Here is an 18,144-nt window from a genome sequence, read left to right on the forward strand (position 1 = left end):
AAAAGGTTTTAAATTTACAGAGCTCTGGAATGAATTAAGATCTAATTAGAAGTTAAAAGTAGAGATGCAATCAACTTTGATGCATATAGACTGTTTTTATGGAATTTATATTATAGAGAGGGAGATAATCCCTAAGCCAATAAACAAGTGTGTAATATAGACACAAAGTCTGGAGCATGGACTAGTATACATAATAAGTGATATGTTCAGCGATATCGCACCTGTAGTCAATATGTTGTGCTTCCTCAGTTGTACGTAGTTCAACAGGCTGTTCATTTCTACTGCTCCCTGTATTGTACATGCATCTTATGAGGGCGTGGCGTCACCGATTTGCACTAAGTAACAGGGCTTTTCGCAACTCTCAGGAGGGGCAATCAAGATGGTTCAATCTATACAAAAAAATACCATTATCTATGATTCTATGGTTTGTGGCCACCCTGTAGAATATAATTCAGACAAATGAGTGCTAAGAGGAGGACCAAAATGAAGTAATTATAATAGTTAACGATTACATTGTGTCTGCTGTGTGCCAGGCAGTGTTGTAAGTCAATTCCTCTCAAATTTTACTATGTAAATCATCTGGAGTTCTTGTTAAAGTACAGTTTCTGAGTTGGTAGTTCTTGAAAAGGCGATGAGATTATCTATTTCTAATACCTTTCCAGGTGATGCTGATGCTGCTGGTTAATGGCCCACATTTTGAGAAGCAAGGGACTAAACCTTTTATCTGGGGCTACATAAATCACTCGCCCCTGTTTTTCATAGCTTGTGAGTGGGCAGAGCTAGGATCCCGACATAGGCAGGCTATTCCCTGAATCTGGTTTGTAATTGCTGTGGTATATAGATAATAATTGGGATGAAGATGGCGGCTGTTTTAGATAGGTGATCAGAGAAGTGACCAGAAACAGCGTGGGGGAGGAAACAAGGCAAAGAACTGAGCGAGAGCACATCACGGAGGGAACTACAGCAGCAGAGAATTGGAACAAGACATAGGGACTGGCAGTGGACTTACGTGGTTGGTGAAGAGAAGGGGGGAGAAAGGTATGAAATCAGTGCTATCCCAGTGCAAATAAGGCAAATGATTTCTATAATAGGAGTGACAGTCCTTTCATAGCTCAAGACCTCGGCTTCTTCATCAGGTAGACCAGGTTCAAACCTTAACTACACAGGTAGTGTGACCTTGAATAAATCACTTGTTCAAGTTCCTATTCTTCTAAAAGGTGATAAACACAGGACCTGTAGAGTTAGTATAGAATTTACTGAGAAAATCCTATAAACTACCTGGCACATATTGAGACATAAATGAATATAAAACTAGCATTATTATCTATATAACAACATAAATGGCAGAGGTTTAAAATTGATGCAGTTAAATGCACAAGTGTTTGGGAGAATGAGTGAGATGTATAAAGAAAAACATATACACAAATGTTTGCTCCAAATAGAAAAATAACAATAGGTCTCTGTCGTCAATTTTATCCTTCTAGGCTAGGAATCAGTTTCATGTAGTTTTAAGACAAGCTATCAGTATCAAGGAAAAATGAGAGCTTGCTCTCTTTTCATGGAACAGCCCATTAAGTTTATTCTTCCATGTGTTCATTTCTCTTTTTTTGAAAAGCACTTTCCCTAAGTCCCCTTAAAAATCTCACTTCTTCCAATTTTTACCGAACTCCCATAGAATAAATCTGCTTATGTCTATGCTCACAGAATACTCCTTTGGCCCTGCATTCTGGAATGTAACGTCTAGTTCCAATGTAATTCAGGGTACTACCACATGTTCAGTAATACATATTCAGCACTTGCACTTACACAAGTTTAAAATGGGTATTGATCTTGCTTTAAAAATAGTTTCTAGGGACGGCGCCTGGGTGGCTCAGTCGGTTAAGCCCCTGACTTTGGCTCAGGTCATGATCTCACGGTTCTGAGCTCGAGCCCCACATGGGGCTCTGTGCTGACAGCTCAGAGCATGGAGCCTGCTTCAGATTCTGTGTGTGTGTCTCTCTCTGACCCTCCCCCACTCATACTCTGTCTCTGTCTCTCTGTCTCTCTCTTAAAAATAAACATTGAGGTGCCTGGGTGGCTCAGTCAATTAAGTGTCTGACTTCGGCTTGGGTCATGATCTCACAGCTTGTGAGTTTGAGCCCCACATCGGGCTCTGTGCTGACAGCTTGGAGCCTGGAGCCTGCTTCAGATTCTGTGTCTCCCTCTCTCCCTCTGCCCCTCCCCTGCTCACATTCTGTCTCTCTCTCAAAAAATAAATAAACATTGAAAAAACATTTTGTTAAATAAATATTAAAAACAAGTTAATAGTTTTTAGGGGCACCTGAGTAGCTCAGTTGGTTGACCAACTCTTGGTTTTGGCACAGGTCAGGATCCGAGGGTTGTGGAGTAGGATCCATGCTCAGCATGAAGCCTGCTTAAGATTCTCTCTCTCTTTCTCTCTCTGCCCCCCTCCCCCACTCATGCTCTCTCTCTCTCTCTTTCTCTCCCTCTAAAATAAAAAATAATCAAAAATTTTAAAATGTAGTCTTTAATTCCTCAGCTAACATCACATAACTTTTCTTCTCTTGGGTGACTTTGTCACACTGAGAGGAAGAAAGTACTTATATAGGGATTTAAATAAAATAACTCTCAAAGGACTGCCCAGGTAGTTTGTAGCATTCCCATCTGTTCTCATTGTCAACACGACGTGCCTTGTTCACAAAGCCTATGTTCAGGCAGCTCGAGGAAGTCAAGAAAGAATACAGGGTCGGATAGGGTTTCCTCCGAAGGGCATTTTGATGTTTTGTTCCTACTGTGCTACAGAAAAAGAAGGAAGCTATCGAAAATGGCAAACAACAAACTGAGAACACTTTAAAAGAAGGCAATGACATACTCAGTGAAGCCAACCGTCTTGCAGATGAAATCAACTCGGTCATAGATGTGAGTACTTGGTAAAACCCAAAGGGAAAAGAAAATAATAATGATACAGGCTTTCATAAATAGGACACAATCAAAAAATCTCAGTAACATAAGCAAATCCTAATTTTTTTTCTTGTGGGTATCAAATTGTTTTTGGACTATTCCATTATGCTTGTGCCTAGCTCTTGGCAACAGTTAAAACTTCACACTGTTCTCCCAACAGACATGAGAGGGTACTCATAAACACTCACGCAAACCTGTATTTTTTCCCACAGTGATGAAGGGTATTTCTTATTCCTAGGATAGCCCTTCAAATCTGCTTCAATATTTATATAATGTTAGTTGAAAGAGAAATGTAAACTATTAGCAAACTTTTAATATCCTAATGCAGTAGACACTGTGGTATATGGGAATAGAAACACAGATGATCTAAAAGATCCTAATGATGACCACTTATGCATTTATACCTACAAAGTAGCATTTTCTTAGAAAAATATAGTTAGGTTCTTCTTGGTGTAAATTGGCTTCATATATTTCCTAATCCCTCTCATTAAATAACAGCTGTTATTCTGTCCTCTCTTTTGGCTGTGTTAGTAAAATTGAAATTTCTTTTTAAAAAGTAAGTGTGTGGAATTGTATCTCCTAGAGAAATTAGTAACCGATTGGAGGCTTGTAGTCACACACTTAAAATGCCCTCTTTTCTCTACACATCAGTACGTTGAAGATATTCAAACTAAGTTGCCACCCATGTCTGAGGAGCTGAAAGATAAAATAGATGACCTCTCCCAGGAAATACAGGACAGAAACCTTGCTGAGAAGGTGTCCCAGGCTGAGAGCCATGCAGCTCAGTTGAATGACTCATCTGCTGTCCTTGATGGGTATGTCATTTGTTGTCGCAAATGCCTTTGTATCTTGACGCTTGTCCAAAAGTTGTGACTCGCAGAAATGGTAGAGAATCTCTTTGAAATCTTGATTTCTCTAATTATGAGCATACGAGCTACTCGGTCTTTCTGTGGAAAAGCCTAATTAGGAGGGTCTGGGCAAAGTTCCACTGAAGCAGCTTCAAAAGTCTGAGTTAAAAGTGGATTCAAATATGGCTTGGTAGGGAGTGAACATAGCCCTAGGCTATGCTAAGAAAAAATATTTTTTATTCTTTATTAGAGAGCACAGTGGTTGCCTTATTAGCATTTTAAATAATAATATGTAAATACACATTCCATTTCAAATTCTAGTTTTATATTTTTAATTAAATCAAAACTATTGTTAAAAGACTGGCTTTTGAAAATGTGGCCCCATACATAGTCTTTAAGTCTTTTTTGTTTTTTTCTGTTTCAAACTCCAGGGAGACACTACATAGTTCCCTTGTGTAATAGGCTAGGACTCTTATTTGGGTCAGAGGAGGGAGGGGCAAGTGACAAGGTGTGTTTGACCTATAAATAGCCTTCTACGTGTAAGCGGTATGTTCCCCTACAATTTTGGAGTCATCATAATATAAATATAGGTCCTGTAAACCCCAAGAAAAATTTTCTCGAATAAATCTGTTATTTAATATATAACATGTGTAAGGTTCTATTCCAATACTGAATATGCATGACACAAAGGAAAATATCCATGTTTGAAGACCCTGGACACAATTCACACTCAATTCATTTTACAGTAAACTATTACCAATTTTGCATGGAGGGTAGTGAATGGAGCAGTAAGTTAGAGGTCCACAGATACAAGCTCCAAGTTTTTAATTAGTGATGTGTCAGTCATGTAACCTGACACAAGCTATCTAACCTTCATTTATATCCATCTGGGAAGTACACCTATCCTAAAGAGATTTTGTGAAATTCATTCCAGTAATATGGTACAAGCGCTCTGAAACGTATAGCATGCCTTACAAATGATGTTAAGGATCATCTCACTGCTCACAGTTTGCATGGTGCATGAGGTTGCAGAAATGTTTGAGTGGGTATTAAAAAATATGTTGGTAGTATTTCATAGCTGAATTATTTAGGAATATGAATTTAAATTGACAACTACAATATAATACAATAAGCAGATATTTCATGATGACTTGGAAATATAATTGTCCTGGCTGGGATCATTTGGAAGCCCTATTTGTTATAAGTAGAATGTTCTTCATTTGGGTACCAACTGCTCTGATGTTCTTTTTTGGGGGTAATCCCAACAGAATCCTTGATGAAGCTAAAAACATCTCCTTCAATGCCACTGCAGCCTTCAATGCTTACAGCAATATTAAGGACTCTATTGATGAAGCTGAGAAAATTGCCCAAGAAGCCAAAGATCTTGCACATGAAGCTACAAAACTGGTAAGAACCAAATAGTGCTTCGTACTAAGAATGTGGGTCAATCTGTTTGAGTAAGTACCTAGACTAAATTTCTCAAATTTAAATGAGCTCTGGAAAATCCTAGTAAGTTAGAATATTTATTTTGAATTATTTTCAAAGGCTCCTTTTAAATCATATCCAAAATAAACATTCAGTGTGCTGTAATCATAACAGAATTCTTTTCTCAGTCTCTCACTACTTCCCACTACTGATAAGGGCCTTGAAATTATTGCAGATGCCAAGCAGCTTTGTGCCACCAACTCACAGAAGAAAAACAGTCAAACATAAGACTCTGGACAGGGAAATGTATTACTATTATTCCAAATATCATCAGTAAGAAAGTGCCCAGAAAATTAACACCGCTGCTTACGGCTACCCACAAATTTGGTATATGTGAAGTTTGACTATAAAGTGTCCATTTTGCAAAACACATGAGATCATATGCTTCTAAACTCCTTATACTGTTTTTAGCACAATGGAAACCTTTGCTTTCAAAGCAACCTTTGACTGCTGTCATTGTTCAAAATAAATTTGGAATTAATATTTCAGAATTTGGGGGTTCCAATTATAGCACGTTATCTTGTGTATTTTCAATACTGACAAATCTTCATTATACATCAACATTTTGTAAATAAGTTATGTGATACACCTTCATAATACTATTGTAGGTTATTGAAGGTTAAAAAACACTTCATAGGAAGCACATGGTGAGTTAAAATGTTCTGAATTAAATATTCTGAATCCCTTTGGTCTTCACATCAAAATTTTGAGGAAAAAAAAAAGCTTGATTGGACATTTGACTGTGAATGAAATACACATAACTATTTAGTGTTAGAGAAACAGATCAATATTTGTTGTGATTTAATACTGGGCACAAAGGTATCTAGGATCTCAGGGATATTAAATGCATTTACTACACTCTTAGAAGGTTTATTTAGTGATCGTAGTGAAAACATCATATTCCATCAACAATTGCTACTGTTTCTGTTCCTCTGGAATAAGCTCTAATACCATATGTTCTGAGTATTTCTTATTCAAAATTGTGATACGACTATTGCAGAAACTTCCCTATGGCTAGTTATCCTTTCAAAATGAACCTGTTTTTTTTTTTAATCTAAACTATTTATCCATCTTCTCATAATCTTCTATTTTAAAGACCCAAATTTCCAAGGTCACCATTTTCATTTGGCCTATCGCAGGACCATTTTAAGCGTCTAACACAGTACCTGGCAAATAGTAGGCACTCAGGAATGAATGAATGAATGTCATTCTAACTAATATCTTTCAAGTCTATTTACATTCATTTGTACCAATAAAAATCTCACTATTGTCATTACTTCATCTTTATAAACTTCTAACTATTATTTTATTAAAGAGCTGTTTTATTTCACCCAATTTTAATACTATCACCTTATGTCTAGAAGACTGACATTTTTATGCAGACACAAAATATTCACTTTCCTCAACACTGATGCTTATATGTGATAATCTAGCCAGCCTCAAACACAGAGCTGGGATGAGTTGTAATGCTTTACAACATGTCTTCTTGTTATCATCATTCTTTCTCTCCTTCCATATCCCACATAAAAATAATTAAATGTCTAAAAAAGTACAAAATAAACGCTAGGGGCACCTGGGTGGCTAAGTTGGTTAAGCGTCCAACCTCAGCTCAGATCATGATCTCACAGTTCATGGGTTCAAAAAGCACACTGGGCTTTGTGCTGACAGCCCGGAGCCTGCAGCCTGCTTTGGATTCTGTGTCTCCCTCTCTCTCTGCCCCTTCCCCACTTGTGCTCTGTCTGTCTGTCTGTCTCTCTCTCTGTCTCTGTCTCTGTCTCAAAAATAAATAAACATTAAAAAATTTTTTAAATAAATAAATTCTAAAGAGAATAATTTATTAAATGGTTCTTAGCAAACTCAAAGAAGACAGATTTGTCCCAGAAAGTTTATTGGACTAAACAGAAAGTTTGATTCATGAACAGAATAAATGAAGCTTTCATTTTAATGTCATGATAACATAGTTGTATTTTACTAGAAATTAAACATTTTTGCCAATCATTACATTGCACAATTACGTAGATAGGACTAGAATGACAGAAATGTAAGAGTCGGTATTATTGCTGGAGTGATAGATACATACAGAAGAGTGTGATTGTTTGTTATTTATGTATGAAAGAATTCAAAAGTAACAAATCAGAAGAGTCCTTTACACATTGGAGTCCAGCCCTAAAAAGAAGGAAAAATGTTCTCAATGAATCAGAAAGGAAGGACAAAGAAACAAAGCAGGAACTTATATGAGGAGAAAAATGGCCTGTTAGACAAGCAATAAAACAACCAATTACGACTGTGAAGAGATGGACGTGAGATAATATGAGAAGAAAAAAGCCATAAGAACAGAAACAAATGAATGGTAGAAAAAACGACAAAGCATAACTGACAGCATTTTTAAAGTAACTTCGCTTTTTTAAAAACTACTTAAAACTACCTATTTATAAATACACACATTGTCATTGGAAGGAAAATATGAGAGGAATGTTGATCACTTAACTAAATAATAAGCAGGTGGAGTTTGTATACATTTAAAGATGATAGTGGAATATCCCTAAGCAATGATTAACAGCTACTTGTCTTGTATATATCATGTATTTAAATATTGAAATGAAGTATTTGGGAAAAGTAGACATTATGAAAAAATAGGTATGATTTTTCTGCTAGTGTTGGGTGGGAAAAATGCTATAAAGCATTTGTTTTCCTACACATAATCTCCAAGATAACATTTCATGTAGTACCTCTCATTGGTGGGTGCAAGGAAAGAAGGGAAATACGTCATTGGTCAGAAAAGAGAATATGATGATCCAATTATTTTGTTTTAATCTCAATTGCTTTGGTGCTATAAAAAGTCCTCAGATGCTAAAAGAACAGAGAATCAAACTTTTTAAAAAAAACTTTCCAGATGATAGATGAACTTAAAACCTATGTTATAAACCAAATCAGGTTTTAGAAGTAGGTGAAAAAATAGATTTCACAGAATGCTGGATCCTTGGAATGACCACCAGAGAGGCAACAGGCATGGTTTCAGTGGCCCTGAAATAGGAGGCCCTCTGCCCTTTCCACTGGAAAGGTCGTAGATGCTATGCATTTGGATCTGGTGCATTCCAATAACAACAAAAACAATTGAAAAGAAGGGTAATGTAGAATAAATTCCATAGTTCTGGTTCTTACACATCATGAGGAATCATCACACAGCAATAATCGCACAGTCTCACCTATTCTGAAATGTCATCTTCCTTCCTTTCCTGTCTCACTCCCTTGGTCTAAGTCAGTGCAGTGTGCTGTGTCATATATACTCCCATGTAGGCAGTCATCACCTTCCATGGGTATCTTGCATTTAAAAAAATGAATCACTCTTTCATTTCCTCTGGCAACAGAAAGCTTCCTCTCTTCAGTCCCCTCTTGTCCACCCTGCAGTCGTTGTCTGAAGCTTCCTCTTTCTCTCTGCCTGTGTCTGTCTCTCTCATACCCACATACCAACAATATTCATTAATACCCTCTAGCCCAGGATCCCCTTTCTCAATTAGTCTCAGCATTCAGTCTGAGCTTCACTAGAATGAACATTAGGAATAGAAGAATTTATACTGGGCTTCAACCCCAGTATACTGTGTGTGTTTTTATTCTCCAAGTTCAAGTTCTGTTTCTTGCTAAAATTATACATCATTCAAGGGAGTCATAATTCTAAAAATATTTAGCATGGTCTTTTCCAGGCATTTCTGGAAAAAAAATAGTATAAAATACAGAAGAAAATAAAAGCAGTTTGTAAGTCATGCATTTTTTCCCCCACAGAGACAAGGATAGTGAAATAGTAAAGAACAGTGCTGTATAATCAAGATGTAGGCTTTAGATAAACTACAGAGATGAGGGGAATGTCTAATATATATTATAGGAGTGCCTGGGTGGCTCAGTCGGTTCAGCATCGACTCCTGAGCTCAGCTCAGGTCATGATCCCACTATTTGTGAGACTGAGCTCAGTGTCAGGCTCTGCACTGATAGCGGAGAGTATTTTTGGATTTCTCTCTCTCCCTTTGCCTCTCCCTCACTCTTTTTTTTTTTTTTTTTTTAATTTTTTTTTTAATTTTTTTTTCAACGTTTGTTTATTTTTGGGACAGAGAGACACAGAGCATGAACTGGGGAGGGGCAGAGAGAGAGGGAGACACAGAATCGGAAGCAGGCTCCGGGCTCTGGGCCATCAGCCCAGAGCCCGACGCGGGGCTCGAACTCACGGACCGCGAGATCGTGACCTGGCTGAAGTCGGACGCTTAACCGACTGCGCCACCCAGGCACCCCTGCCTCTCCCTCACTCTTGCATGTGTGAGCTCTCTTTCTCTGTCTCTGTCGCTCTCTCAAAAATAAATAAATAAAATAAATTAAATGCATCTATTTTATAGCAAGAAATATACCTAAAAATTAATTAAGTTTAAAGTTTTAACCTTGATTCTAATAAATACATAAACTGATAAACTGCTGTTGCAAGTGACTTTCCAGTGTTTGTTCCTTAACATGTGGAAAATAGATACCCATAGAAACCTCAAAAGGAGCTTTCTCTTGCTTTAGGGTCAAGAGTCTAAGGAATAAACTAAATTTTTGTAAATTTTCTCTTATGTGGCAGATCAGTAGGGAGAAAAACGCTGATAGAAATTACGGACACTAGAAAGGAAAGCCAAAGATTTCTGACAACATGCAGCCTGAGTTAATTCAGATCCATCCTGATGTTAGAAATTCATAGAAATGCTAAATAAATTATAACTCCCCAAATTTAATACATACTTCACTTTAGAAAGAAGCAACAAAAGGAAATCTAGGGGCACCTGGGTGGCTCAGTCAGTTAAGCATCTGACTTTGGCTCAGGTTATGATCTCATGGTTCGTGAGTTCGAGCCCCACGTTGGGCCCTGTGCTGACAGTTCGGAGACTGGAGTCTGTTTCAGATTCTGTCTCTGTCTCTCTACCCCTCCCCTACTCTCTCTCTGTCTCTCTCTCAAATATAAAAAATACAACATAAGAAAAATTTTTAATCTAAAAATACAGAGAGAGGTTAAAAAAAAAAATGGCACACTCTAGAGCTGGCACCTTGGTAGCTCAATGAATTTGGAACATAAGTATAGTTCCTAATGTCTAGGGGCTGGGATTTTAAATACCAGGCAGGGAGAGATGACATCCCAGCCATCACCTTGAACCTACAAGAGGAGAAGTCTCTGACTGAAAGTACGTAAAAACATGAGACTCTGGAATAATTGTTTTCACCAGTGAACACTCATGACTTCCAGTTCAGGAACATTCCGAGAAGCCTTGTTTCTTTTTATGCCCTCATTGTGAAAAATGTCTCTCATAAAATGCTAATATCACAAGCCTATGGATTGAAGTCCAAATTTATACCATTCATATGGTAGAAGACTTTCCAAGCTGAGACATTAATGGAGGGGGTACTAGTCCTGGCTATTGAAACCTCTAGAGCATCTAGGAAGATGCAGAAAACTAGTCTTTAGATACAATATAAATAATCAAGTAGGAGTGAGGATAGGTAGGTAAAGTCCTTAACACGACCCTGAGATTATCGAAAAATTTAAAAGTGAATATAAAATGAAAGCGTTTAAATTATTAAAATGTTAAAAGAATGAATTGAAAAGATTGATGGAAGAGGAACTAAAGACTATGGAAATTTGTAAAAGAGACAGATAAAATTTCTAAAACTGAAAAATATAGTAATTAAAATTAAAAATTGAATGGGAGGACCAAACAACATATTGGTAGCAGATGAAAAGAGAAAACATTTCCCAGAATGCGACCAACATGGTAAAATATAAAAGGCACTTAAGAGACAGAGAATGCAGATTGTGAAAATGTAAGTCTGTGAGGAGTTCCAGAAGTTGAAAAGAGTGAGAATGAGGAGGAGTAATGGTCAAGAGATACTGAAAATTCTCCAGTATTGGTGAAAGATAGGGGTTCACAAATTAAGGAAAATAATCATGATAAAATAAGTTCACACATGGAAAGATCCGTGTTAAACTTATAGAGACCAAATAGAAAAAGAAAACAAAATCTTAAAATAATCTAGAGAGCAAATGCAGATTATCTCCAAAGGAATAAGATTTGTCAGTTAGCATATATCCCATTGAAGTCACGATAGCAAACAAAAAAGAAAGGACTAATATCCTCATGGTGCTGATATAATATGCTGGTCAACTCAAAATCCTATACCCTCATTTAGAGGGGAGGACAACATAATGGCATCTTCAGAGAAAAACTGAGGGTTTACCAATCATAGACCTTCACCGAGCTGCTATAAAACACACTTCAAAAGGAATGCCAATAAAATCAAGGAAATTGGGGATTAAAGAGAAAAGTGAACAGAAAAAGTAAATGTACACAATCTAAGCATTATGAAAATCATAATGATGATAATTACTAAATGTATGGAATTGTTTTAAAAAGCATAACGAAAACATGAGAATAATAACATGATAATGGGACAGATGGTCAGGGTTAGAAGTTTTTTAAAGTCCTTAAAATTTTGGGAGGACAGTAAAAAATTGGTTAGATTTAATCTTTTTTTAAGTATATGTATTAAACATTGAGGATAATTATAGAAGAATAAAAATAGTAGTAGTAATCAGAGTTCTCCAGAGAAACAGAAGCAGTAGAATGTAGATAGCTGGATGGATGGATGGATAGAAAGAAAGAAAGAAAGAAAGAAAGAAAGAAAGAAAGAAAGAAAGAAAGAAAGATAGATTTGAAATTTGTCTTAAGGGGAGGGACTGTCAAGTCTGAATTCTTCAAGACAAGCCAGTAGGATGGGGACTCAGAGAAGAGTTGATGTAGTCTTAAGTCCAGAGATAGTCTGGAGGCAGAATTCTTTATTTTTGAGGGATGCCAGTCTTTTCTTTTAAGACAATTAACTGATTAGATGAGGTTTACCTACCTTTTATAGAGAGTATTCTGCCTTACTCAAAGTCCACTGATTTAAATGTTAATTACATCTAAGAGAGACTTTCACAGCAAGGTGTAGACTGACCAAAAACTGGATACTGTAGCCTAGCCAAATTGACAAATAAATTTAACCATAACAAACAGCTATACTTTCCAAATAAATGAAGAGGAACAAAAAATGTGGAGAGTGAAATTATCAATCAATTCTATAAAAGACAAAAAAAAAAAAAAAAAAAGAAAACAAGCAAAAATAAATGGTAAATATAAAGCATAAAATGTGATAGAATTAAATCAAGATACATGTAGGCCAGGGTAATTATTACTAACTACCTCAAGAAATAACCCCTGAAAATTCAGTTGCTTACATCGCAATCTAAATTGATTTCTCATATCATACTCAATGTGTTTCAGAACACCCTACTCCATCTTGTAGCTACACCATACTACATAGCCTCCAAGGTTGTCCTGGCAGGGAAAGAGAGAGACAAAAGACATGCCTACTCTTCCCTCCCTTGGCCTGGACGGTATCTGCTCTATTGATCAGGAATAGTCACATGCCTCAATTGAACTATAAGAGAGGCTAGGAAAAATGGGCACATAGAATTTTTGATGAGCATTAAATGTCTCAGTTTCAAGTTATCTTCATAATAAATATAGGTTAAAATTACTAGTTTTATGACAATATTATATTGGATTCAAAGTGTTTAACAAACACAGCCATCTGTATATGACATACACAAAATAACATTAATTCTTAGGGTACAGAAGACTGAAAAAGAAGGGATGCAAAAAATATACACCAGGGTAACTCTAATCATAAGAAAGCTGGTGTACTAATATTAACAAACAATCAAAATAGGCTTTACATTTTAAAAAAGTTATGAGAGATAAAGAAAAACCTCTCAATATAATAAAAGAATCAAGTTAGCAGGAAGAATAAAAATTTTTGAACCCAAAGAGTAAGAATGAATAAAGGCAAAAGTCAGAATGAGGAAATCAACATATCCACAATAATAGTGGGAAGTTTTACCATTTCTCTCTTAAAACTTCATAGGTCAAGCAAGGAGATGTAAGGATGAAGGAGATTTGAAAAGTACAATAAACAAGCTTGATTTAATGGTCTTATAGAACTCTACATCAATTAGATAATTAATTCTATATGCCCCGTTATATAAAGCATACATGAACCTTAAAAAAAAAAAAAAAAGACCATGAACTAGATCACAAAACAAGTATAAGCAAATCCTTTTTTTTTAATTTTTTTAGTGTTTATTTATTTTTGAAGGAGAGAGAGAGAGACAGAGGGTGAGTGGGGGAGGGGCAGAGAGAGACGGAGACACAGAATCTGAAACAGGCTCCAGGCTCCGAGCTGTACGCACAGAGCCCGACGCGGGGCTCCAACTCATGAACCGCAAGATCATGACCTGAGCCAAAGCCGGACGCTTAACCGACTGAGCCACCCAGGCGCCCCAAGCAAATCCTACTGAGCCAGCAGCACCTAGATTGTATTCTCTGATAATGGTGCAATAAAATTAAGAAATTATGCAGAAAGATTGCTCCCCAAAAATGTTTTAAAGAAAAAAATCACACTTCAAAGTAATTCATGGGTCAAAGAAAAATGGAGTTTGAAATTACAACTATGAAATATTTAATAGCTAAATGGAAATAAAACTTCTACACATCAAAATTTGTGAAGTACAAATAAAGTGTCACTGAAGTGGCAAGTGAAGTTTGAAATGCAGATACTAGGAAAAAACAAGAACTGAAACGAATTATCTAAAGTTTCTGTTCAAGAAATTAAAAATAATATATAAAGGAAAAAAAAGAGGGGCGCCTGGGTGGCACAGTCGGTTAAGCGTCCGACTTCAGCCAGGTCACGATCTCGCGGTCCGTGAGTTCGAGCCCCGCGTCGGGCTCTGGGCTGATGGCTCAGAGCCTGGAGCCTGTTTCCGATTCTGTGTCTCCCTCTCTCTCTGCCCCTCCCCCGTTCATGCTCTGTCTCTCTCTGTCCCCAAAATAAATAAACGTTGAAAAAAAAAATTAAAGGAAAAAAAAGAAAAGCAGAAATTAATGACCTAGAAAAAATATTAGGATTGACAAAATGGAAAGCTGATTCTTGCAGTAAACAGGCAAAACAAGAATAATTAAGCAGAACTGACACCTATAGACAGGATTAGGAATGACAGGATTGGGAAATGACTCCAGAGATAGTATAGATTTAATAAATATGGATGTACTTGAGTACATGAGCAATGTTATTCAAATAAATTTCAGTGTTTGATGAAGTAGACAATAAATCTAAATTTACTAAAAAGGAAATAGTAAACCTGAGTAGAAATTTAGTCATTAAATGAGTTGAGTCAGTAGTTAATAGTCTACCTATAACAAAATGATAATGTCTACCAAAATTTCAAGGACTCAATATCCAAAACATTTTAAACACTAGACAAACAATGACAGAGTCCCTGGCTTATTTTATGAGGCTGGTATGGTCTTGATGGCAGAACATTGTACAAGACAGTATTAAAAGAAAAACCAGGGGCACCTGGATGGCTCAGTCAGTTAAGCATCTGACTTTTGCTCAGGTCATGATCTAGTGGTTCATGATTTGGGGCCCGGTGTCGAGATCTGTGCTGACAGCTCAGAGCCTGGAGCCTGCTTTGGATTCTGTGTCTCCCTTTCTCTCTGCCCCTCATCTGCTCATTCATTCTTTCTTTCTTTCTTTCTCTCTCTCTCTCTCTCTCTCTCTCTCAAAATAAAAAATATTTTTAAAAGTTTTTATGAGGAAAGAAAAACTATAGGTCAATCATAAATAGAGATGTAAAACTTAAAATATTATCAAACCAAATCCAAATATATATATATTTAGAGATCTAGACAAATACAATAAAAAGTTAATAGTAGTCAAATATGGTTGATGAGAGTACAGGTATCTATATTAATTTCTGTTCTTATCAATATACTTAAATTATAAGTGTTTTAACGGAAATGAAAGTAAGAGGAAATTGAAAATCAGTTCTGAGGAATATCTGCCCTGAAAAATATAAGGAAAGTGGATCTTAAGGCTCCTGGAAATGAAGCAGCCGTCCCCATCCTTCACACCAATAAGAGGCCCTAAATTTCTTTCTTTTAAAATTCATGATGCATGCATATTTTATTTGCTTTTAAATTGAAAAGAGAAGCAGGTAATTTCAAGCAACAGTCCCCTGACCTAACTTTTCTCACTTTTAAACTCACACCCCCAGGTACAATCATTGCTAAGTCTTCCAACAATTTCTTCTCCTTAAATATCTCTTGATAATATTATGATCATGCTATCAGGTGACTCATCACTTTAGGTTATGATCTGTTTACTTACTGCCGTGATAAATGGCCTGAAGTTCACTTAGATTGTATCACATCACATCTCCTTCCCACATATCTCCCAATGTGCGTACCTTACTGTGTCTAGATCCTTTAGTGTTTTCTTTTTAAACTTAAACTTTTTAAACTTAGAGCTTTATTTCTTGTTCCATCAATGATGGACCCCCCACTCTGTAAAATACAGATCTTTGTGCCCTCATCCTTTCTCTAGTTCTGTTTCTCCCTGTCCTCCTTCTAACTTCTACCGTTTTGACTTCCATATCGTCCTGCTAATAACATTTATATTTTGTCTATAACCATAACTTTGATTAATTAGAAGCATTTCCTTAAAAGACCCCCTCAGATTGGCGGGCGCCTGGCTAGCTCAGTCAGTTAAGCATCTGACTCTTGATTTCAGCTCCGGTAATCTCATGTTTCCTGGATCAAACCCTGCTGTCAGTGCAGAGCCTGCTTGGGATCCTCTCCCACTCTCTCTCTCTCCCTCCCTTGCTCAAGCTCCCTATCTCTCAAAATAAACAAACAACCTTTAAAAAAAACAAAGGGGTGCCTAGGTGGCTCAGTCAGTAAAGTGTCTGACTTTGGCTCAGATCATAATCTCACAGTTGTGGTTTCGAGCCCCGCTTCAGGCTCTGTGCTGACAACTTGGAGCCTGGAGCCTGCTTCAGATTCTGTATCTTCCTCTCTCTCTGCCCCTCCCTTGTTTGCACTCTGTCTCTCTCCCTCTAAAAACTACATAAACATTAAAAAAGACCTTCTTGGATTGTTTTCAGTGGGGGAACCCTGGGGGCACTTGATGTCTGGTTGCTGTTTGCTCTGCGCCACCGTGAAGGGGTGAGGGGCAGTCCACCCTGCAAAAGGACTCGCAGGGAATTATCTATTCCTATTCTCATGACTGATTCTCATCCTTTACCCTCACCTGTTGTTTCTGAGGCCTGGCCTTCTTCAGATTCTGTGGGCCCCCAACCTGGCTTATCCCCTCCTGAGCAAGGTGAGGGTGCAGTAACTGCAGTGGATTGAGGGGGAGGAAGTATCTGAAGACCCCTGCTGATGTGCTTAGGGAAGCACATTGGCCCTGCTAAAGTGAAGATTCCTCTGCTGAAGTAACACACTTTCTCTTACCTCCTTTTCTTCATATCATCTTAATTCCTACCATCTTCCCTGCACAGTTACTCCATTTTATTTAGTCTCTTGGTACTGTTTCCTGAAAACAGTGTTTTTTTGCTCAAGATTCAGATTTTTAAATTAGGTAATCCAGAGGAGTCTTTTGCTTTCTTCCTATTTTACTTCCTCATGGGAAAGGTATGTTCAAGGGTCCCCACTAACCCACGGAGTGGTTGGATGAGTCAGAAAAAGGTGTATCACTGGGTGAGATGCACCAGGCACACAGTGTGGTGAGCAGTAAGGTGGCCAGTTTCAGTGCCCCTTTGAGCAAACCTTTGGGTCAGATACAGACTTCACAGCCCCAAGATCCCTGGGCTTTAGAAAATGCTGAGTCTCTCTGCTTGCTCCCTGCTGTGCACAGTGGGGGGGGGGGGGGCATGCCCTTTCACTGTTTGGTGACTGTGGTGTTTTGTTTTCTTCCTACTTTTTCCAGAAAACGATATCCCCAGAATTAAAATGTAAGCTGATAATAGACCCCCCTAGTGGACAGAAACATGGATCACCACAATGGACCCCCTGAATATTTCACACAGTGTGAATTTCACACATGACACACACAGTGTGCCATGATTTTCATATAGACAATGCCTGATGTACAAGAGCTGATCACTAAATGTAGATAGCCCCCTCCCATCTCCAAACACTAATGCCAGAAATCTAGAATGGCCAGGGTGCTTAGATTTTCACAGTTGACAAGATAGTTATATTGCTACAAGATATAGGAAAGTTGAAGAGGAAGGCAATTTGAAAGGAAAAATAAAATTACTTTCTTTCCCTATTTAGTTTGAGATAGTGTCTGAATATCTGTTTCAATGTAGATGTCATGTGGGATTTTCTTTTTAATGTGTCAGAATTAGGTTCTAGTGGTATACTGGAATTTCTAAATTTCGTTGGAGAAAGTAGACAGCAAGACAGAATTTGGGGATTAGAAGATCTGCTTTCAAATTAAGTGCGTTGTGTAGTCTATTCTGATTCATCCCTTGACTTGACTCATACGGTAAATATAGTCCCTAGAGCCCAAATCTTTTTAACTGATTTCATATTTGATCTCCAACTGCGTGAGATCATTTCTTACTCTTCATTGGCCTAGTTATAATACTTACAAGAGGTGCTCATGAATTATTTATTAAGTGTGTGGTATTAAGCATGTCCACATTTAAATTTTTCACTTCAAATTTTTAAAAACTGTAACTATATATTTAATGTACTTAATGTGTAAATAGCATTATGAAAAACATCACAAAGGGTAATCAGACATAATCAGAATTCTAACCAGTCCTCAAACCAACAATAATTATATGTTTTCATTTGTCCTGCTAATAAAAATAATACTTTTCAACTTTTTCCTAGTTTATTCTTTTCCTCTATTATGTTTTCTTTTCTTTCCTATTATTATTCTTTCTTTT

At 37.2% G+C, this 18,144-nt stretch overlaps 1 protein-coding gene across 5 annotated transcripts in view; it reads left to right on the top strand.

Moving 5' to 3' along the window:
• LAMA2 (laminin subunit alpha 2) overlaps positions 1–18,144 on the top strand; it is a 622,089-nt gene that overhangs the window by 489,877 nt on the left and 114,068 nt on the right. For all 5 annotated transcript variants that reach the window (XM_086707799.1, XM_086707800.1, XM_086707801.1 and 2 more), the window contains 3 exons: positions 2,803–2,919; positions 3,613–3,776; positions 5,078–5,216. In XM_086707799.1, the coding sequence (XP_086563925.1) occupies positions 2,803–2,919; positions 3,613–3,776; positions 5,078–5,216 (420 nt within the window). The remainder of the gene's footprint in view (positions 1–2,802; positions 2,920–3,612; positions 3,777–5,077; positions 5,217–18,144) is intronic.

Source organism: Puma concolor, chromosome B2 (genome assembly GCF_028749965.1).
Source record: "Puma concolor isolate L17-30 chromosome B2, mPumCon1.1.hap2, whole genome shotgun sequence".
Lineage (NCBI taxonomy): Eukaryota > Metazoa > Chordata > Mammalia > Carnivora > Felidae > Puma > Puma concolor.